The 22,056-nt window shown below is 59.4% G+C and overlaps 4 protein-coding genes across 4 annotated transcripts; 2 read left to right on the top strand and 2 right to left on the bottom strand.

Moving 5' to 3' along the window:
- Nucleotides 1-3,144: 3,144 nt before the first annotated feature.
- Nucleotides 3,145-3,719, bottom strand: BXZ73DRAFT_107929 (uncharacterized protein; the record flags this gene model as incomplete). The annotated part of the gene is made up of 2 exons (XM_048017040.1): nt 3,145-3,328; nt 3,616-3,719. 2 exons carry the CDS (start codon nt 3,717-3,719, stop codon nt 3,145-3,147), a joined length of 288 nt encoding a protein of 95 aa, XP_047871464.1.
- Nucleotides 3,720-6,275: 2,556 nt separating this feature from the next.
- On the top strand, nt 6,276-9,393 carry BXZ73DRAFT_82724 (uncharacterized protein; the record flags this gene model as incomplete). The annotated part of the gene is given in 13 exon segments (XM_048023784.1): nt 6,276-6,425; nt 6,445-6,553; nt 6,688-6,743; nt 6,802-6,910; nt 7,042-7,066; nt 7,178-7,255; nt 7,308-7,512; nt 7,676-7,832; nt 7,884-8,230; nt 8,604-8,684; nt 8,719-8,842; nt 8,912-9,079; nt 9,134-9,393. The coding sequence occupies 13 exon segments, from the start codon at nt 6,276-6,278 to the stop codon at nt 9,391-9,393; spliced, it is 1,869 nt and encodes a 622-aa protein (XP_047871463.1).
- Nucleotides 9,394-13,311: 3,918 nt separating this feature from the next.
- BXZ73DRAFT_82722 (uncharacterized protein) lies at nt 13,312-16,551 on the bottom strand (the record flags this gene model as incomplete). The annotated part of the gene is made up of 8 exons (XM_048023783.1): nt 13,312-14,142; nt 14,196-15,298; nt 15,351-15,445; nt 15,541-15,738; nt 15,798-15,923; nt 15,981-16,267; nt 16,327-16,413; nt 16,441-16,551. The coding sequence occupies 8 exons, from the start codon at nt 16,549-16,551 to the stop codon at nt 13,312-13,314; spliced, it is 2,838 nt and encodes a 945-aa protein (XP_047871462.1).
- Nucleotides 16,552-17,960: 1,409 nt separating this feature from the next.
- On the top strand, nt 17,961-21,235 carry BXZ73DRAFT_107926 (uncharacterized protein; the record flags this gene model as incomplete). Its single annotated transcript, XM_048017039.1, has 6 exons — nt 17,961-18,416; nt 18,472-18,650; nt 18,702-18,867; nt 18,924-19,009; nt 20,130-20,899; nt 20,949-21,235. The coding sequence occupies 6 exons, from the start codon at nt 17,961-17,963 to the stop codon at nt 21,233-21,235; spliced, it is 1,944 nt and encodes a 647-aa protein (XP_047871461.1).
- Between the last annotated feature and the right edge of the window lie 821 nt (nt 21,236-22,056).

The raw sequence follows: 22,056 nt of genomic DNA, 5'->3' as shown, positions 1-22,056 counted from the left end.
ACACAAGTACGTATTGAGTTTCTGCACATTAAAGCTCAAGTGCAAACCCAGGGCGCAGAAAAAGTGGATTGGGGGCTTGCAGAGTATTACCCTTACGTCCAGAAGACACGCGGCTGCCCCTCAGAGGCAGACCTGGAGCGGCGCATGCAAGCCTTCCCCATCAGCCCCGACCCGGGGTCAGGTATCTCGGAGCGCGTCGATGGCCCCGCTTGCGTTGTTGACCAAGAGAACCGGGTTCTGCCTGGGCCTTCCCGGAGATTTTCACCTCAGAGCTGCAGGTGGGCCCAGACTAACCGCGCGTAGGACCCCGCTGACACGCTAGCACAGGCAGAGTGGCTCGCCGCCATTGGGCCGATCCGCAAACATTTTGTTCCCCCAAAAGACAACACTCACTCCTGGCGGGCTCATGAAATGCACTTCTGCCCTAATGGGGGAGGTGAAGCGGGCATTTGCGACATTGGCCCGGCGAAAATATCTCGCGGTGCTGCTCATACGGTGCGGCTCTGCAAACTCGCTCGCTGCACATTTCTCATCCTCAGGGCAGCATGACGAAGTCCATGAAAGCCTCAACTGGGACGAGGCCGCAATACAGCAATGGCTGCTTGATATTGCCCGTCCGGCCGCTCTCTTGGACGCCGTTCTCGCCATATTAGCGCCTGAGCAATACACAGCCGTTCGGGCTTTGCTGGACGCAAATGTGCCCCCGGGACAAAGCTGGCCCGTCTCGGCCATCGCAGTACAACTCATCCATAACCGCATCACTCCCTTCCATTGCGACGTTAACAGCTTCCGGCCTTGGTATGACATACTTGTCACACTGGGGGCTACGGGGAAGACGGCTATATCGATTTGCGAACCCTGGGATATTCCGTGCCTTATAAACCAGGAACCATGGTTTTCATCCTCGCACGGGTGGTGGAGCACGGCGTTCCTGCGGTTGGTGGATGGGTACGGTTCTGTCATGGTATAATCGGGCAGAGATAGTTAAGGTTTGGTCTGGAGGGGCGGCGCCTGACGTTTTGCCGCCTGCAGTCTCGGACGTGGTGGATTCCATGGCTCGCTGGACGCTTCTATAGTCGCATGTGCGCCCGTCGTCATATTTTGCCGCGTCAGAATGGCCAGGAGTCATTACCCAGCTTTACCAATGAAAATCCGACCGGCGTGAGAATGGGACCACTGCCCCGCCGCCTGGCCCGCGACAACTCTGGGTCTGTACCAAAAAATCTGACCCCCTGCGTGCCCATCCGACTGTTTCATCGCCTATGAATGACTGCTGATGCCTTTCAAGCAAAGTCCTGGCCTCGCCTTGCGCTCCCGGGCATGAATTCGCTCGGCCTACGCCACCGCTGAAGTTATGGTCTGCTCCGCCTGTCTGGTTACGGGTTTCGGTGCGCGCCTATTGTACGGACGACCGCCCACCACCATTGCCTTTATATGCCGCTCCTGCACCTGCCGTCTCGCCACGCGATGGCCTCCTGGCTCCTCCCCGTCACCTCTCCTGCCCGCATCCCCCGCTGCCTGTGAAAACGCTCCAGTGCGATCGTGTGGCAGGCGGGTCAGCGTGAGGAACAGTGCGTGGGTACAGATGGTAGAAACAGTATAGAGGTCGGGAACGACGTGCGAGCTAACGAAAACGCTGATGTGATGCCAACTCCGGTAAGAGTCAACAAGGGGAGAGGTCTGAGGTCGAATCCGCGTAGGTGTGAAGCGCGGGAAGTCGGTAGAGGGGACGAGCGCCGTGGGACAGGACGTCTGAGGGTTTCGCGGAGGAGGAAGGGGACGGAGTGTGCGAACGCGGAGGAGAGGAGAAGAGGACAAGCGGAGAGATAGATGTGCACGGCGAACGGGCGCTACTATGATGGCGATGTACGTGGGGCGAGGGGCGATAGGCGACGAAGACGATACGAGAGAGGCGAGGTCGAATAGATGCGAAGGCAAAGAGTGAGAACACAGCACACGCACGTAGATGCGAGGGAAAATGAACTAGATAGCAACCAATGCGAGTCGAGTCTAAATACATGCAAATGCGGCCGGCGCGAGGGCGTGACTACGACCGAAACAAGCACCCGAAACATGTCTACAAGCATGGGTGTCATGGCGAGCGTCCGTAAGATAAGATCGGAAACAAGTGGCGGAGAGGGGCAACGAATGTGGCTGACCATGGAGGCCGTGGAATGGGGGATATGCGCAAGGGCGCGGAGCTCGCGCGGGCGTCTGACGGACGCGTGCACGTACCAGCGGTGGTGGATGCACATCAACGCGGTGCGAGGAAGAAGAGCGTGAATGTGGATGCAAGAACGGACAACGGGCATGCGGCGTGCGTGCATGGAGGGAGTCCTCGCGCGGGGATGAGACGTGCGCACGCTGCGAGGCGTCCGATGGACGACGGCGTAGGTTACATATGTACAAATTTTAATGCAAACAGATTGACATGAGCCCATGACGCGAGCAGAGGATGAATACGGCTGCACTCACTAGAGAAGCCGAGGAGTAGAAGCGCGTCTTCCAGCTTGACCCCGGTCCTGTAGTTGGCCCCAGCTCGGGTTTGGTGGCGCCGAGAACCTTCGCATGGTCGTGATGGCAGTAGTCGAGGATACCACAGCGATGAAACTTTTCTCTTACTGATGTGAGAATGAGGCAACGGAAGCACCAGCCTTGACGTGGAGGCGACAGTCGACGAGGAAGGTGGTGATGACGACGACGGCGACGAAGGTGTGGCAGCTTCAGGCATGTCCTTGTCGCTGGCAGGCTCGCCCTGTGAGAGTGTGCACGGTGTGCGCGTATGAGGTGGACAAGGTTTCAAGATCTGCCCCGGGTGGCCAAGAGGATGCGACGGTCGATGTGAGGATCGGTGCGGATGATGATTATGGTGGAGGTGGTGCCGAACTAGCGCGGGATGCTGACCTTCGTCCAGGTTCTGAGCTTTCCATCCGAGCCCTTCGCCCCGCGCCCACCTCCTCGTGCGCGCTCGTTTCGTCCTCATCCTCCGCGTCCTCGTGCTCCGCCTCGTCCACACTTGCTTGCGGTTGTCCTGGAGCAGGCTGCGGAGCCATTTCGTGGCCTTGCCCGCATCCATCCCGATCTCCGCCGCGAGTCTTTGCAGGCCTTCAATCGAAGGTGTCTTTGTCCGCTCGAAAAGCTTCTTCAGGGCCTCGAGCTGCCACGGCTCGGCGCGACGAACGCTTTGGGGTACACCTTCGGCCGTGGGAGCGCCGCGCTGTTGTGCTGCGCGTGGCGGTCGGGGGACGGGTCTTCGTGCGACGACGCGTGAAGGCTGTGCGTCGCGCTGTCGGGGATAGCCGCGCCCGGGGCGAGCTGGGTGTGGGTGCTGAGCGTGCCATCGCAGCTGAAGTGCTGACGACGATTGGATCGAGGGGAAAGCAGCCGTCGACATCGACGACTTTGGGATATTGGAGGTGCCGGGCGAGCCGCACAAGCTATGCGGAGAGCTCCCACTGTACGCAGGGTGCCAGTGCGGATGGCAACGGGAAGGAAGATGAGCCTTGGCGGCGAGGGGAGAGCGGTTGCTGCGCCTTGTTTGTGAGCGCAGGTGCTGGCGCAGACGCGACGGTGTAAGGAAGGCATTGGTGATGGCCGGGTGGTGGGAGAACGCACGAAGGATACGGTCCAGAGCCCTTGGAGTCGCGCCGGACCTTTTGGTCGAACTCCTTGAGGGCCGAGGGCTTTATTTTGAGCTGCCGCTGGAGGTAGGAGCACATTTACCGCTCCATCTGGTTGGTCTCGCGAAGCGCGAACATATCTTGGCCGACGATGGTCCACTGCTTATTGGAATAGGTGTCGTCGCAGACAGCCGATGGCCTGACGACCCTCGCGCGTGGGGAAACGGAATTTCGGTCGTCGAAGGAAGTAGAGAGGCCAAGGCGATGGAGGTAGGGAGTCAGGGACGAAGCTGGATGGTGGTTGTGGCAGTCGAAGGGCGCGGTCCGCGCGGAGGCTTGATGGAAAGGAATTCTGGGAACGAGGATAGGGGGATTGCAATTGGATGGAGTTCGGACAGCATCTCGATTCTCGATTCTCGACTCCCAGTGACCAGCAGGCCACACTAGCGCCCATTCCCAACGCGCGTCCCCGGCCGCGGGGCTCGGTGCCAGCCGTCTTCACCATCTCCGCCTCCGCCTCCGCTGCCTCCTCCATCCTCCGTCAAACTCGCCACCGTTGTTTTCTCGGTTGCCTAGTTCTCGGACCTCCACCTCGCCCACCTCACCAGCCATGCCCTGGGTCACACCCTCTTCTTTTTCCTCCACGGCCTTGAGGACGACAATGAGTGAGGCCAACGAGTCTTCGACCGCGGCGGACCTGTGAGTGCCCCTGTCGCAACCCCTCGCCTGTGCCCCTATTCACCGCGATGTGCCGCCGCTGCATTTGGAGAGCGCAGCCAGCGACGTGTGTCAGCTTTCGTCATTTCGTGCCCGGAAAATGCCCAGAAGGGCGGGGGCTCGTTCTGGATTTGAAGAGTGCGACGGATGGATCGAGGTGCAGCGGTTACGGTACGCCCTCGCTGGTTTCCGTCTTGAACGAGGCTGACGAAAAGCGCGACCCGGACGACGCACTCGGCGAGCCTGACGGACCTAGTCATGGTCATCGAGTGGATGTGGACCACAAACATCCTTGTCACCGGTGAGGCAGCGTACTTCCCTCCGTCCGCTCTGCTTTGCTGATCCGGTTTCTCCCCCATATATGCCCTCACGCACGCATGCAGAATCCCCCGTGATACGCGCTGGGCAGGTGCGCCGCGCTCCATGGACACGTCCACCCCCGGGACCTCATCGTCATCGTCGTCCATATCCACGTCCCGCCAGAGGGTGGCGTCGACAGCCGCACCAGCGTCCTCCTCACCGTCTTCTGCGGATACGCAGTCGGCGCCTTGTGGCATGCGACCATGAGCGCACACACGGTCCCGCTCGAGGGCACGTTCGTCGTCTCCAAGGTCGACGGCCCGCCCGCTGTAGCCTCTGGCGCGGGAGCAGGAGCAGGTCCAGACGCAAACGGGGGGAGGGCCGGTTCGTGCACCGTCGATTATGGCGCGCTTGATGCGGTTCCCCGAGGGGACCGGTGGATGGACGGTGCGCGAAAGGCCTGAGAGGGCCGCCCTTGCGCATACACGTTGGCTGCAGCAGGGGCGGGCGCGAGTGGCCGTCTCCGACCCGAGCGGCGTGCACACTGTATTCGCGCGTGCGCCCAACTGGCCGCCTCACGAAGGAGACCCATACGCTCGGCGAAAAGTATCTCCAACAAGACCGCGTGCGCCGGCACCTGCACAATCGGACTCTCTATCGTTCCACATGTGCTTCGGGATGCGGTGTCCGTGCTGTGCCGCTCGCGTGCACGCGCCGGGTTCAGCCCCACCCTCGTTAGTACACGGCTTTTTCGTCTTCGTATCCATTCTCCCCCTGCATGCATTCTCGGCCCCGCACTTCTCCGTCCCTACACGCGCACCCACAGCACCATTTATATCACATCATCATCGCTCGTTGATATGTACATCTATGTCGCTGTAGCTAGTCTGGATGTCAGATAACGTTCATCCATGATTGCGCTACATTATATGTGTGATGAGTGCTACTTCTCGACATCCTGTGCTTGAAGCAGTGATCTGCGAACATGAGTGAGACTAAATGCCCCTGGTGAGGGCCTGCTCTCGCGACTAATATTTCCTTCTCCATGTAACGGTCTCTCATTAGCAGATGGGCAAGCGAATAATAGCACTTCTGAACAACGCAATAATCCGGCTCATTAGCCCTCACAAACCTCAGTAACGTCTCGTTATGGATTTGGGTTTTTCCTCGGAGAGGCTCGCGGTGGCGGGGAGACGGGCAGATGAGGCGACGGGGAGGAGCCAGGAGGCAATCGCGTAGCGAAACAGTGAAGCAGGCGCGAGAATATAACGGTAAGGTGGCGGGTGATCGTATGCCAGGCGTCCGTTGCAGGCGCGCGCCGAAGCTCGTAACCAGACAGGCAGAGCAGGCCATGACAAGAGGTGCCGTTCTCCGTGTAGACGGGGCTTGAGGCGGACGGCATACTATGGCGGCGTAATCAAGTTTTGGCCCGCGCGCTCCGCTGACGGCGATCTGGCAATGTGGTCTTCACCTATGATTCCCAAATGATTCCGGGGGTGCACGGAGGCCGCAGCTCGGCAACAATGGGGCCCTCGAGGCGAGGCCTTTAAGGGGCGTAGCCATCGAAGCCTTTTCGACACGACCATCACCGTCCTGTTCGTTTTCTTGTGCTCGCCGGCGTTTGCCTGCGCCGCTCCCATGGCGCTTATACATAGCCACGCCACAAGCGCCACCCTGATGCACAGCCCCAGTGACGAGGCCTCTCTCTCTCGTCCGCATCTGTTTGGCGGCCCTACCCAAGTCACGGTGCCACACTTCAGCTATGCTGCCTGCTGTACAAAACGCTTCGTGCGTCGATTTGACGCAGAGCCGCCCGAATCTGTCATTGTGTCTTGACTGCCAGCGCACCTCCTCGAACAAGCGCAGCATCACGAAGAGGCTGCAGCGCGAATTAGAGGCCTCCTGCCGTTTCATCAGTGCGTGTTAAAGCTTTTGTTTTACCCCTGCCCGTTGACAGCGCCCCTGTTCTCAGACTTCCGTGTCATCTCTGATGATGATAGTGGCTCCTCTTCATTTCTTTGCCAACAAAACTCTCTCGAAAACCCTCCAGAATACCGTCAGGTTTTCAACAGAAAATATGACGCATGTACTTTCGCATGGGTGAAAGTGGGTTAACCGTTGCCTTCTGCTCTGCCATCATCAGCTCAATGCCTGCTATATACAGTGGGTCCTTGCTAATTACATGCGCCCGAAGCTGCAGACAGAGCGAGAGCACATCTCTGGAAAGGGCGCGGTGTATCGCCAGCCTGCTCTCCACGAAAGGACCACTTGCGGTGCGCGCATCAAACCCCTCTCCCCTCTTGACATTCGCTGAAGCAGCTGAAGATGGATGCTCTTCGGCGCTCTTCTCCCAGGCATGGCATTGCCGCATTTGCGCTGCCGAGCTTTGTGACGCCTGCTACAGGCTGTTGCCGAGGGCTCCCGAGCAGGTCCGTTCAGCGCCCGTCTTTGTGATCTATCCCTGACGCTCGTCGGTTCTTGAAGCTGTTGGAAGGAGCACTGTGCACATCTGAACCCGATGCAGCGCATGCACCGAACAGCTTCCAGCCTTTATCGCGGTTCACTATTTCTGCTTTAGACCATGCCCTCGCTGACATCGATGCCGTCATCGCGACTGGGTGAGCCTTGAAATTCATCACGGCGTGCCCTGATTAAATGTCGGTTTCACAGAAGGACCTCCTGTCGCGAAGAGCTAGGCCAAGAGAGGCCTCGCATGCCTCACGTGGCCCCAAATATTAGTGACAGCTCGCTGTCCTCAATGGCGTTCGACTCGATATGGGCTCGCAACGTGCCGTTGGTTGTGAATGGCATTCTTGACAAGCTGCAGGGCTCCTGGACCCCCGATTACTTCATTCGCCACTTCGGAAGGGAGGAGGTATATCCCATTGACTGCGCCACCGACTCACAGCTTTCCACCGCATGACCGTTGGTGAATACTTCGAGCTGTTCAACAACGCTCCAGCTACGCACTCCCTGAAGCTGAAGGTCCAGCACTTGCATTATCAAATCCAGTTTGCCAATTCTGACTGATTCTACAGGACTGGCCTGACGGCGAGCGTTTCCGGGACAAGTTCCCCGAGCTCTGCAACAGTTTTGCCCTTGGGATCCCAGATTCTGCTCAGGATGTCGCAGCACTGAACGGAGTTTTGAATTTAGCTTCTTTTTACCCCCTCAACAGCAACATCCCAGACCTTGGTCAGTCATCGATATCTCGTTGCCTTCCTGCATCTTGACGGGTTCGCGCAGGCCCCAAGATGTACATCGCGGCCGGGATCCCTATCGCTGTCCACGGGACGACGAAGCTTCACCTGGACGTTACGGACACGATCAACCTCATGGTGTGGTCATCAAACCTTTCCGAACGTGGCGCTATATGGCATCTTTTCCCCCCCGATACCCTCCCCTTGGTTAGAAGGTTTCTCAAAGAACAAGGCTGCACTGCAGAAGAATACGGAGATCCCATCCATTCCCACAGGGCCTATGTCACTGAAGAGATGCTGATCGCCCTTGAGAAGCAGCACGGTGTTTTCCCTGTCAGGATCGAGCAGCGCGCTGGAGATGCCGTGTTCATTCCAGCTGGGTGGGCTCACCAGGTCTGTTATTTCAGCTGTCTTTCGCAATTTGTTGGCTTAAGGGGATGTGCAGGTGCTGAATTTGCAGAATGCCATCAAGGTCGCGTGCGACTTCATCTCAGTGCATAACCTCACTTGGACCGCTGGCCTTGTCTCAGAACAGCGGGCGCATAGAATGATGAGCGGGGGCCACCGAGAAGACATCCTGTAGCTAGATTCCCTGGTGTGGGACGCCTGGAGCGCCCTGAGCGAACTCCCTGTGCCAGCTGTTCGTGGCCCGTGTCGAGGCAAGCATGGCGTTTTTTTGCGCATCCGCGACGCTAAATCAATCCATAGAGTGTTCCGTCAAATCCCCTCACACGGTTCGACGAAGCGAACTGCCCCGGCATTCTAGGCTCTCCGCGCTTTCCCCAGGGGCTCGTCCACCCTGTTTACAGCGGTGCCTCTGGACGGTCTTGCTCAAGTGCCGGCCCGGGTGCGCATGCAGCAACGCGTTCGAACCCTTTTAGCTACATAATGACTCGGAGGCCTTCGGTGACGGCCGCTTTGAGATCGCCCTGGAGCGATCCTCTCAGCACCGAGAACGGGCCTGCACCAGCTCCAATGGGACGGCATGCTGGGGCAGCGTGGACGGTGCGGGCCCCCCGCTCAGAATCCCCTGACAGCCCAGTTCGCGGCTGCATGCCACAACGGGACGGGCAGGGAGGGCTTTAAAGGCGCTCCCGCCAGGCAAAGCGCATCAGGGGACCCTCCGGCCGCCGAGCCTTGCAAAAAAGAAAGCCCTTGCTCGGGAGGCGGGGGTGGCCTGGTCTCCGGTCTACACCGCGCAGTTTCTGGCCAATCACCCCGCCACCAGTGCCCGGCGGACAGGTGGGCTGCTCGCTTTTCACCGCGCATTGGGCTCTAGCTTACCTCGCCTGCCAGGGGAGCTGGCGGAGCTTCTAAATGGCATTGCCGCGAAGATGAGGCTTGCTGAAGAGAAACTGCTTGCGAAGATGGCTCAGCACGGCGACGGTGGCGGCAATGTTTCTGATGCCTGCGTTCTCGTCCAGATGGCCCTGTGCGAGCTTGAGGTCGCCCAGCAGCTGGGCGAGGTGAGAAGGGCTCAGGAAGCCACGGCTGCAGCGGGGGCGGGTGGGCCTCCGATCCAGCAGCATAGTCCTGATGGCGGAAGGTTAGACTAATGGGTCGCTGGTAGACTAATTGGTCGGTGGCTTGGCTGTGTTTGATTGGCTCTTGAATGTATTCATACTCTGCCTTCCGGCTGCGCCAGCAGCAGTGAGGGGCGGGTGGTTGCATCGCTTTGCCGCCCCCCAGCTGGCATAGTTTCTATCTCATGCGGCAAGCGACCGCACTAGTGCGGGAGCAGGAGACTATCGCCGGGAGACGCATAGGAGGTAAATGCAGAGTAATCCAATAGACCCCGGCCACGGGACAGCGGGAGACGAGCTTCTGCGGCCGCGGGACACCTGGGTCCTGCGCCGGCATCTCCGGAGCCCACCAGCTTCGGGCTGGCCCATGGGCCTTGCATGAGGGGAGCGGGCCTGTGCCTCCAGGTGCCTCCGTCTTCCTCCGCCCTGCTTCTGCTCCGCGTACTTGGCTATGCTGGATCCTGACTAGGCTCAAAAGCTCCGTGATTCCCATTTATAGTCGTCAAAGCCACATTGTTTCATACCAGCAACTTGCAGCACGGCCCCTTTGCCCCTTGTCGCCCCTGGGCCACCCCGCATGCGCCCGTCACGCCCCATCATCGGCACCCTCGGCATATGGTCGTGCTCCTTACTCCTGGACGGGTGCGCTGGCCACCCTGCGCTCGGCGTTCAACTGATGCAAAGCGGCCCAGTATTCATTCAAGAGGCGCCCTGCGCAGTCGGTGGGCGACGGGCGTTGGGCAGCCGCGCATGCTCGCGGCAACGTGCGCACAAGCAACGCATCCGCGACTGTATCCTCGATGCTCGGGCTGCGAAGGCTAACAGAGCCCTCTGACACAATGCTGTGGAAAGAACTACGCAGATAAATGAAGCTCCGCCAGAGCGTTCTCTGTGGGGTGATGGGAAAGCCCTCTGGCTGGGCCGGATGGGAGAAACGGCAGCTTGAAGAGGTGGGGTGGTCCTTTGAGGGCTGGCGGCACGGGGCTGGTTGGCTGACGAAGAATGCCCCGAATGCCCGCGGGCCGCCGGAGTAAACTTCCCGACGGCCTGCCCATTCCCGTCGGCAGCTGATCCCCGCGGATCTTCAACCTCCGGCGCCGTGGTGATGGCTGCCTTTCTCCACACACCGGATGGGGCGCTTCACAAAGAGGAAAGAAAAGGCGTGCATTTGAAGCATCGCGCCCCTCTCAGCGCCCGTCGAATTGTGAGGGTCAACATGCTTGTGCTAGCTATATTCGCACCGTCGCAGCCCTATAGAAGGCGCCTCTCAGGCGGTCCCGTCTCCATCCCCCGTCTGCCCCGCCTCCGACCGGTCATCCGAATCCGTGCCCGCGGCGCCTGGCGCGTCGGCACCCACTCCGCTGGCTTTGAGGAGGTCTCTGTGCACGCTGGACACGAGCATCGCCCGACGGCGCTCGGAACGCGCTCCTGCGGCATCCGCGGTGTTCTGCGTGCCTAGGGTGAGGTCCCGTCCGAGTGGCGCCAAAGGGCGCCGGCTCTCTAGAAGCCGGGCCGGCATCGTAACCGCTTGCGCGGACCTTGCGGTGACAACAGTCTCCACCCTGAGCTGGGTGGATGCGTCGCTGTCGCTGTCAGAGGTTTGAGAGGCTGAATGGCAGACGTCAGGACTCAGGATGAGGGGGTTTTGAAGATATCAACCGCACCGTCTCTCTCCGCTGGTCGGTTCGCACGCCCGGGGCACGCGCTGAGTTCAGCTCGCAGAGACGCATTTTCTGCCCTGAGTTTCTCTAGCTCCATCGTCATCGTTTCCAGAGCAGTAGCCGTGGACTGGGGGGAAAGGGTCTCGACGTCTGTGTGTCGTTAATAAAATTCAAGCGTGAACAGAGGCCGCATTTACCAGGAGTGTCAGCCATGCTGCGCCCTTTGCCGGCCCAGGTAATATCGAGGGTGTACGGAGGAGCGCCTGAGTGCGATGAAAGGGCAAGCCCCAGGGAGTAGGCGGCGTCGATGGCGATCTGAAGGCACCGCAGGAATTTATACGCCTTGTTAGAGTCGAGGGCATCCAAGAAGCCCCGCATGCCGCCTGTGGGTCAAGGGGAAAGGTATGCGCCTGCCCTCAGCTGGGCCTCAAAGGCGACGTGGTGGAGGAGAGCGAGGCGGGTGTTCGGTGCTTCGCTGGCAGGGCTGTCCGAGGGTTCTATTCTGCCGAGCCAATCAGACGGCACGATTATCAGATGCCGTAAATAGCAACAGCGAGCCCATGTTCTGGCTATGTAATAGGCCTGGCCACATCCGCCCTTACTTGCTTCTGAGCGTGACCATCCGCCATGGCCTGCCCAAGGCTAGCTGATGATGAAGGCAGTGAGTTCAAGCCAGAGTCGAACCAAGTCTCTGCCAGACCCAAGAGCGCATAGAAAAAGCCCATCAGCTGAGTTCGCAGTCCATGCGCATCTTAAAGCCATCACAGCTTGCTTTTCAACCCAGCAGGGTGCCACACTTCTTGGCCTCCTATAAGGCATCATGGGCCAGTTTGATGTGGCGACGGGGCCCCAGTGGGCGCTTTTGAGGCACACGGGGCCCTAGCCTCCTGGGTGGAGGGCGCGCCCTTGCCGGCTTTCGGCAGGCGGGCACGGCGCATGCAGTCAAAGGCCGTGTGGCTGACAGAAAAGCTCACGTGCTTGACCGCATACTCGAAGGGCTCAAGGCTGGCTGCGTGAGTTTTGCATCGCTGTCTGCGTGGGACGCTTCATCATTGCCGGCGTGACATTTCGCGAAAATCACATTGGCACAACTGCGCCCCTCTCGCTCTCCTGTAAATCTCCTCTGATCGTTCTGAAAAAAAAATTAGGCAATGTGCTCTCAATGGTTTAAAAATATGCACCGAATCTGAGAGGGATGCAGAGCGGGACGAAAAAGATGCAGCTTCTGCCACATGGCTTCTGCGCATCCGGTAAAATGCTAGCATTGGGAGGCCCAACCGCCTGCAAACGAAATCGGCCCCAGGCGCTATGCAGACGGCAGAAAAAAAAGCCGCACGTAGCAAGAGAGGACCGTCGTTAAAACATTGATTGCAGGGAGGCGGTCCCTTTGCCTCGCCCCGGCGGTGCCTGCAAGCCCAGTCTCGACGGCATGCGGCATGCAACGAGGCAAGAGCGGGGCTCGAACTGACCAGGTTGGGTTAGGCACCGGCGCCGACGAAGCCGGCGGCGGACGCGGAGCTCGGCGAGCCCGGGTGGGCTCGTGCTCCGTGAATTTGATTGGCCACGCAGTCTCGAGCAGATTCGCACTTGTCCATTTAATAGCACTATGCTAATACAAGGGAGGGCGGGCGGGCAAAGAGAGTGTATTGTGCGTGGAGGCTGAACAGGAAGACGGTCTGCGAGCAGGGATCGCGAGCGGTACGTGGCGGGGAGAGAGGGAAGCGCTAGGCACGCGCTTCGCCGCTCGACTGAATGTTGGGTGCCCGCCTCGCAAGCTCGGCAAGCCCCGGCACTCACAGAGGAATGGCCCAAATGAGGCGATCGGCAGCAGGCCGGGCGGCGCAGCCTTCTGCGGACAACTCTGGCCACATGCGCCATCTGGCCCCCGGCATATGCGGGGACCGATTCCCGACATCCGTCAGGACATCGGCAGAAGCAGTTCCTTCGCTTGCTCGGGTGTGTTTGCTGACGCGATTCCCGTCACGCCGGGAGGCAGATCGCGTTACCCGTTCGGCTTGAGTCTCCGACGTGGATCGATTCCCGGCGGGGGGTGTAACCCTGTCGGTGATTGAGCCCCGCTGGGGGGTGCAATCTCGCCGGGGCTGCTGTTTACGCCGGCATTGGCGAACACACACTCGCGGCCAGAGTGAAGACTCATCGATCATCGCCCCTGTTATAGCCTGTGCATATCTTGCTGTAAAGACATGTGTTTGACCCATAGGCCCTTGGGCCGTCTATGTGGGGCGCGAAAAACACGTCGCCGTGCAGAAATGGTGCCCCCGTGCGCTTTCTAAACCCCGGCTGCCTCTTCAATCCCAACGGACAGGCCAGGTGAAGACGCCTTCGGCCTTTTTGCGCGCGGCTGGGGCGCGGCGGGTCCTCCCGCCCTTTTCTTCGGCGATGAAGCCATGGGCGGCCCAGTAGCATTTCCGGAGCTCACTGGTTTCTTGCCCTTCGACGGAGGCGGCCGCCGTGGCCTGTCGTTAGGGAGGTCTTTGAAACCATTCTCCCCACCTTGTGAGGGCGTGAGGGTTTTGGCTGCGGGGTGGGCCGTTCGCGTAGTTCGCCGCAGGGCGGGCGGTGGCAGCCCGGGCGGGGCTGTGAAAGAGGGGGCCTCAGCCCCGGCACAGGCAGGCCCTGGATCCACTGGCGCAGGCGGGTTTTGGGGGGTGCTCGGCGCCCCTCCTGTGCGAGGCATTATCCGGCGGGTTTGAAGAGGGGCATCTCTTGTAGATCGCTTCGGGGCGTAGCTCTTTGCGACCCCCTCCAGGAGGCTCAGCCGGTCTTCCAGAGAGCTGTCTTCAGGCAGGAGGATGGGCTGCCCCACGTTGACAAGCTGGTAGGCATCGTAAGCGAACGTGGGCTCCATGGGAGGGTTATCCAGCTCCTCAAACTCCGTGCATCGCCAGAGATCCCTCTTCAGCAGGCCGAGGGCGAGACAGAACCGCTGCATCTGGGCTCCGCTTCTGACGGCCTGCTTAGATTGGGCCGTCAGCCAGCTGAGGGCCTGGTCAAAACCAGTTGAGTCCCGGTACAGGGCGCCACCGACGAAGCCGTTGGAATTCTGCCAAATTGCCCAGGGGACAGCATCGTCGGGAGTGACTTCGACATCCTCGCACAGCTGTCATTTCGCATCAAGAAGGGCGACCTGGCGCCTATATCTGCGACACTCACCGCATCGCCGAGTCTCTTCAAGAGGTGTCTGTACTCCCTCCCACTGTCGAGAGCCTGCAAGAACTCTTTTCGCGTTTTTGTCGCCCCTGGCGCGAGCACGATTGAAGGCGGGGGTTTTTGAGGGTCGAGATCACAGAACTGGAGCGGCTTCGGGGATGGAGGCCAAGGAGCGGTCTTTGTATTGGGTGGCGCCGACTCCATTTCGGCCAGCAGCTCACTGAAAGAGATGCTTGTGACAGCAGCTTCCACGGCTGCCGCATCGAAGTCTAGAGAATGTTCGAGGCTCATCCCCACATCGGCGCTGGTGCTAGCCAATGGCGCATGCTGCAGGCCGGCGTGGTCGACGGAGCCGCCGTTGATGAAGCCACTGGGGCCCACGCTCCACGTCGCGGCGTCATAAGTCCAACCCGGGGCCAGTGTTTCCTCGGCCGACACCCCTCCTGAGTTTGCTCCTCCGCAATGGTCACCAGCATGGGGTGGGGAAAAGTGGGCGACAGGGTCGGCAGTCACCGCACCGAAAGCGCCAAGTGTCTCGCTCGGATCCAGTGGGGGACCCGCCGGTGAGGAAGACCCAGAAGCGACCACAAAAGGCGTGGTCTCCGGTGTTAGTTCGGTTGATGGATTTGCTGCCAGGGCGGGTGCTATGGTGTGTGGAGCATTGCTGTCTGCTGCCTGCTTGCGCTTGCCTTTGTCCCTCTGCTTGTTTCCCATAACCCCGCCGCCTGGAGCCTCCTGGGGCCTAGCGGCGGCATCGTTTGCAAAAGAGACATACTCGGTCACTGGCACCGGGACGACTGCAGTCCGGCTACCTGTCCAGAATGCCTTCACCGAAAACTGGCCAGGGGAGGGGATGAAGCGCGTGTTCGGACCAAGCTCCGCCCAATCGGGATCATCTGGCACATTTGCGAGCGCAGGGGCTTCCTTCAAGATGACAAGCTGAGCCCATTCCACCAGTGTGGCGACAGGCATTTGGTCAATTGTGGTCAGAGACTGGGCGAGCTCGGGCGTGTGCCACCCCGTGCCAAACACGAGATCCAAGTTCGCCTTGATCCAAGTCCACGGAATGGGTCCCAGCCACTTCTTCCCCGTCCCGCTTGCCAGACCTGCATGGCCGTATAAGGTCTGAAAAATGGGCAATAAAGCCGAGAAGCTCACCGAAATGAATTCTTAACCATTCATTGACGATCTTCTTGATGGCTCCCTCAGCGCCAGGTAAGAATAGCGCCGGCATGCTGGCCTTGAAAGAAAGCCTTACGGATTCCAACCGCCGGCCGGGTGGGGGAACGGAATTCTATTGTTAATTAGGTTAATTATTTGGTATGTGCCGGGGGTGGCCTGAAAATACCTTCGCGGTCTTAGGGGCGGGGGCGCCCAGGGCGCCCAGGACCTCGTCTGGGCTGCCCCATTCAGGATGAGCTCGTAGAGCTTGAACAGCGTCTTCAGAGTGTTTTCTTTAAACCCAGGCAGAGATTCAAGGTCAGGCCACTTCGCCTGAGAAAGCACGGAGTGATTGGAGCGGTTCAAGTGCTGGGTTGTGTCGGAGCTGCCAGTGGCATTAGCATGCAGCAGCAGGGGAAGCGGCTAAGGCTGGAAGCGGCTTACTAGAAGACGTCTATTTTGCCGTTTTCATCCTTCCACATGCCGAGCATGAAGGAGCAGATGCTGCCGTTCTTGTGGAGATACGAGGTTGCATTGTCCATCACCTTCAGCCCATTGTCTTTGGAAAAACTGGGCCACACATTGTGTTCAGGGATCGCCATCATGAGGAGGAAACGCGCTACTCACCTGCGCTTGTCCTCATCCGTCCCACCATCCTCCCGTATCCCCAGCGCCTTCGCCTCCCATTCACTCTTGATCTCATCAGGAGTCTCCGCCCAGAGTTGTGAGAGAGCCTTCGACTGCCCACCGACACCCGAGAGGGTCAATGCAGTCATGAGTTGCTTGGCCTCCTCCAAAACCTCCGGCTCTTTTTGCCATAGCGCATATGCCCCGGGAAGCCGGACGCCGGACCACGGCTCCGATTGCGGCTGTTTCCGAGTGGAGGCTTTGTTCGTGAACCAAACTTGGAGCTTCTGAAGTCAAGTTAGCCTCCTGGAAACGACCCAAAACTGGCGAAAGTGGGGCGCGTTACCTGAACCACAATGCCCCCAATCAGCTCCATGCTGGCATTCCCCACCCCTCTGTCTTGGAGAAACTGCACCGCGAGTTCTCTGAGAAGCTTTGCACGCCCGTCAGCATCACGCACTCTCCAGGAAGCAATGTGGGTTTGCAGCAGCGATTCTTCAGTGGATGTCCACTTCCACGTCTTGAACTCGACCGTGGGGGGGTCCGTAGCGGGGTGGAGGAGTGGAGGCATTTCGAAAGCCGGAGGTGATGTGAAGAAGTGGGGCCTAGGGGACATACGGAAGATGGGCCCATAAGGGTGGCTCTCGACGGCGCCCTGGAGCGCTATTGTGTGTTGTTTGCGATTTACGGGACGCTGGGATTGCTGACGGGCAGGCTCAATTCCGTTGGCGGGCGCTGCTCCTAAACCCGCACTGCTTGGACCCCTCCCCCGCCCTTCAACGCCCTCCGAAAAACCATGAAAAAACGTCCCAGAAATGGCCGCCTTGTTGTTGGTGACGACGGTCCACTGCCGCAAACCATGCGATCCACCCATTACATCGGAGACCGCCAGTCAGGAAGAAGCCGTCGATTGAATCGCGTCGTGACGATGCCGCTGGGAGGGGCGTCCAAGGAGAGTGCAGAGAAGGCTAAGCCATCCTGTGGTGTCACCTCTCCGAATATTTTGGGGACTCCTGGTGGGTCTGGAGAGCGTGCCGGGACGCAACCCGAGATGCGAACGGAATTTGCCTTCCAGTTCACCATGCGCGTCGACTTTGGAAAACGGCGTTCAAAAGTGAGTGCCACTGTGACTATGGAGAGATATACTGACTCCAAGGAAAAGTCTCAAGGCCAATACCTTAGAGAGTGGGTCCCGAAGCGGCCGCTGTTCATTGAAGCGTATATGGAGTCGTTCGGGCCTCCGGGGGACTGCAACTGTGGAAAACCCGCGGATTGGAGATGCACAGAGTGTTTGGGAAGGCCGTCTGTGTGCTCGAAGTGCTGTCGTGATGGGCATGCTTTAAACCCCACGCACAGGGTGGAGCGATGGCGGGGCCGTGTTATGGACACCACGCGTACGCCTACCCTTTTCCTTTCCCCTCGTCATCTCCGTCACGGACTATGCCTCGTGCCCTCAGGGGCTACTGTAACACTACCCCTATTCCCCGCCTCATGCTGCTGCGCAGCCTTGCCTCGGACATGCACACGCCTCATGGTAACCGCACAGTACCACACCCCCTTACATGCCGACACCATGACTCGTGCTGACTCGTACGGACTCGTTGTACATGCACCGCTACCTCACCCCTCGCGCACTGTGGCCTCAAGGCCTTTGTACTTATAAGAGGGACGACGCAGCATAGCGCTCCCCATCTTTCGACCTCCTGTATAGCTACGTCCCCTCAGGCCTAGTGCCAATTGACTCTCTTGCTTGCCTTCTACCTCGCTCGCTCGCCGGTCCACTCGATAGTGCACCGTGCTCACTCGCGTTGGCATCAGAAGACTTCCCATGGACATAACCACTCGGCGTCTAGGCCTCGTTCCAAGCGGAACTCGGGCTTCGACATAACAGGCCGCTGCTGGGACAAAGCGGCGCTTTACGACCTCCGGATGCAGGTGCACTGTGGCCACAGAGGGCGGCCCTGTCCTGGGCTGAAGCCCATGCCCGGCATGACCTCCATTCATGACGGGTCTCAACTTCATCTCCAAGAAGGCTTCAGTACACAGGTGGGGCCGCAGGTTCCATACTACGGCGACGAAGATGCTGATGGCGATGTCCCCGATGACCAGCCATCGCCGGCCCACCCGCACCCCGAAGTTCCATCTGGCTTCGGAATCCCGACATACTACGGCGAACGGACGCTGTCTGTCCTACACACAAACGGCCAACACCGGCTCTCGTTCACCTTTTGCCAATGCGAGGGAGCGGAGGAGGAGGCGTTGCAGCTTTGGCGTCTGGGGTTCTATCCAGGTTCGGTGAAGAGGGTGCACACCGTCTACACAGAAGCTTGCCTAAAGGACTTCGCCCTTTCCAACCTCCAATGCAAGACGTCTGCGTTCGCATACCACACGTATCTCTGCAGGAAAACCGACGGCGCATTCTACCGTGACCTCCCAGTACGTCGCTCACTCCACGCTTGCCAGCTGCCAGGCTGAGGTTGATATTTGATAGAACGGATACAAAGGACTTCTGCGCGCTTCGCGGCAATGGCAGGATATGGCGAGGCGCATACACGCCGGGTATGCGCATAGCAGCGACGAGCCGGGGCTGGGCGAGCTCGCGCTGAGATGCCCGACGTGTCCACGAACCGGAGAAAACACCCCAGACGGCTGGGAGCGCGACCCGAAGCGGTGCGTGTCTGTTGCGTGCACACAGAGTCGTGCTGCTAATGCGGAGCACAGACACAAGTACCCGCAAGGAATAGCTATGGATGGAACATATGCCGCTCCTCACCTCCGGATGAAGAACGAGGAGGATGATGTGAATTTATCAGAAGGCTTGGCATACACAGTTGCAGACGAGCCTTATAAAATGCATTTGGAGCGGTCGATGTCCGCAGGGGAAGAGGTTCGTGTCAGCAGTGCATACTGGGCGGAGAGGCGCCGGCTGAACACCGCCCGCAGCGTCTTCGCTCGACCTGCCATGAGCACAGAGCCGCGCTAGAGGCCCACAACACCAAAGCCCACCTCGATGCAACGGGCGTGGGCGCGTCAGTATGCTCGCGCCATGGCTTTTTTCTGCCCCACTCAGTCGTTGATTTCCAAAGGGGCGAAGCGTAGGGTTTCCGTCATCTATATTTTGTCTCTTCTAACCAATGAGTTATAGACAACGAAACATGGACTACAGCCTAAGCTGGGCCATGAGGGCTTTTGGCCAGTGCGCAGCTTTTCTCATCATCTACGATATTGTATGCCAGTATCACGTGCACATGTTCTCGCGGTTCTCAAAGTCGCCCGACCTCCAGCTCCCGGCGGGGTCGACATTTCAATGGGCAATCGGGCAATTCCATGTCCATGGGCACAAATCAGAATGCTTTGCCAGGTATTCGTTGAACCACGTTCCCAACGCAGGCAACCAGGCTGGGGAGATACTCGAAACCCTTTGGGCTCCCTGGGGAAGAATCAGCGACAGCACCCGGGGCATGGGTTCGAAGCACCGCCACGAAACACAGGACACCCATATGGGGGACTCTAATTGGATGAAGATCACACGCACCAGTAAGCCGTGTGCCGCAAATTAGTGTGGCAGCTGCCTCTGACATCACTGGCAGAAGACAGGATTTGCGGTGCATGGGAAAACGCAACCACTGAAGAGGCTGCGGCGAGAGCCACCTTCGCCCGCATCAACGGCAATACGAAATCGGAGGAGCGTGAGGCCTGGGCGGAAAGCCTCAGACAGGCGCACGCTGCGAGCTCGAGTAAAATAAGCGCAATGGACATTCTGAGCCCAGTTCGAAACACCCGTATGCCAGCCCCACCGCTCTCCGCACGGGTGCGCTGCTGACCCATTGGCTCATTACAGTGCCGTCCCTGAATGGAACTCTGAGGGCCCTGGTTGAACGAGAGAACTCAACACGTCTCACCCCCGTTGCTGCCTGGATGGCTGACGGAATCAGCATTGATCGCCGCAGGTGGGTTTTTCCCACCAGGCTGGGAGCCACTCGATCCGCAGCGCCCACTGCTCCCCGGCGTCGCCGCATTGCCCTGGGCCCCCGCTGGCCTTTGTCGGGCATCTGGTCCCGGTGGGAATCGACTGCCCGCAGGGATTGGTCGCCGCTCGCCGCTCTTCGCCGCCCGTGCGCCAGTGCTGACAAAAAGCCTCCATCCCAGGATAGCGGTAGCACGAATGGCGAGGCAGCTGAAAGATCGTGGCACGGAGAAGGAGAAGAAGGACCTTGCCCTCGACCGACAGCAGCTTCTGGCGGACATTCGTAAATTTAACCAGGCCGGAGTGAAGCATCTTCCCAAAGAGGCGTACCCCGTGCTTGATGGGCTGGATGGCGCAGACTCTTTGGGAGAGGAGTGGGACGAACTCGACGCCACTGGCCTGGTTGACGGTGTTCCTCTCCTGCCATCCCTCAGCGTTGAGTTCGCAGGGGCTCCTGAAACGCGGCCCATCATACTGCCCTCCACGTTAGGCCCGGGCTACCTATCTCGGCACAAATTATGGCATCTCGCAAAGATGGAAAGGGAGCTCCGCATGGCTGACATGAACGACTGCCTGAATGGAATCCGGGACGGCATCTCGGCCAAGTCCTACCTCTTTCATACCGGGGTGAGGCACGTGTCATCCACTCGAACCTCCCTTCGGTCTTTCGACGAGATCCGCCTGGTTGATCACACGGTAACCCGGCATGTGCGGGTCTACATGCAGTCCTGGAACGCACTGCCCAGTCTCTATGACATCCGGAACGGAGAGGAGCTCAGCCTTCAAACACAGCACCAGAATCTGTATAAGCGGATCCATCCTGGGGATCTCAAGCTCAACGCCTCAATCCTTGAGCCATCTTTGCGCGGAACTCGGGACCAGCACCCTTCATGGGTCTGGACGTTCTCAGGACCAAACGGACCCGAAGACGCGGAGCTCTTCCATACTGAAAGTACGCTGATTTGTTTTCCTTCTTCTCAGCTGCTGACGGACTCCAACAGCGAGAAGATCCATGTGGTACCGCAGCAGTGAGAGGAAAGACCGATGGAGTGAGGAGCTGGACTGGCTGCTGCTCGAAATGGGCACAACCGTCCGGTCCTTCCGTAGAAGCAGTGCGAAGTGGGAGGCTCTTGGGATGCAGGCCGGGCAATCCCCGGGCCACAGTGCCTACGCATTTGGCCAGGCCTCCATGTGGTCGCGTTTTGCGGTTGAGGCTGAGAATGCCTTCGAAGGTGTTGTTCAGAGATTCCCCCCTCCAATTTCCCAGACACAGCGGATTGTATTGTAACTCCTGTAGATGCCCGGCGCGTAGCACGGAAATGGGCCTTCGCCGGCTGGGCATTCCCCTCCCTCCTGAGCAGCTGAGAGAATTGCTGATGGGACCCCCAGGCGGCGTGGCGACAAAGGCGCAGGCTTCTGCCCGAAGCAGAGTGGCGGATCGATGGATGGCGGCGAATGTAGCGCTGTCTGGCCATCGGATGCTCTGTTTAAGGAGGCCTTGGCCGGCCTCAAATCCGTGAAGCCGTGGAGGTGCGGCGGCCCATGATAGCGGCCTCCCGTCCTGGCAGGCACACTCTGAGTGTCTTTCCCGCCGTCAGCAGCTATAGGACGTGCGGCTTTTGTATTGCTTTTAACAGTTTTCCCAGTTTCAGGGCCACAAATTCCGGCTGCCATCAGCCCCTCCGTCCACATTGGGCGCCCTATAAAGCCGATCTCCGGAGGCTGTTGATCCCCAGCGGCAGTCGATCCCCGGCAGCCTTTGCATGAAGCCATATCACTGCCACGTCCCGGTGAACCCCCTTCGCTTCGCTCTCTTCAAGACACTCAGACAGACCTCGAGCCGCGCGGGCGATTCAATGCGATGTACACCCCGTGCGCCACACCCGGGTGGATCCTGCGGATTTCCTCGGCCACCTGGCGTCTTCAAGGGCGTCGGCTCTCTCGGCCTATCACGGGCTCCAGGGGGCGCCTGGGAGCCACGGTGTGATCAGGGCTTCCAGGAGGTCAGGGATTCCGCTTCACGCGTTCCTGTGCCCAGGCCGGCCGGTTCAGTCAGGAATCACGACAGCGCCGGCAGGCAGGGATGGTGATGTGGAATACATGAATGCC

The sequence above is a fragment of the Epithele typhae genome (genome assembly GCF_022376455.1).
Source record: "Epithele typhae strain CBS 203.58 chromosome Unknown BXZ73scaffold_131, whole genome shotgun sequence".
Lineage (NCBI taxonomy): Eukaryota > Fungi > Basidiomycota > Agaricomycetes > Polyporales > Epitheliaceae > Epithele > Epithele typhae.
The sequence above is the reverse complement of the archived record's forward strand: the minus strand, read 5'-3'. Positions and strand labels throughout refer to the sequence as shown.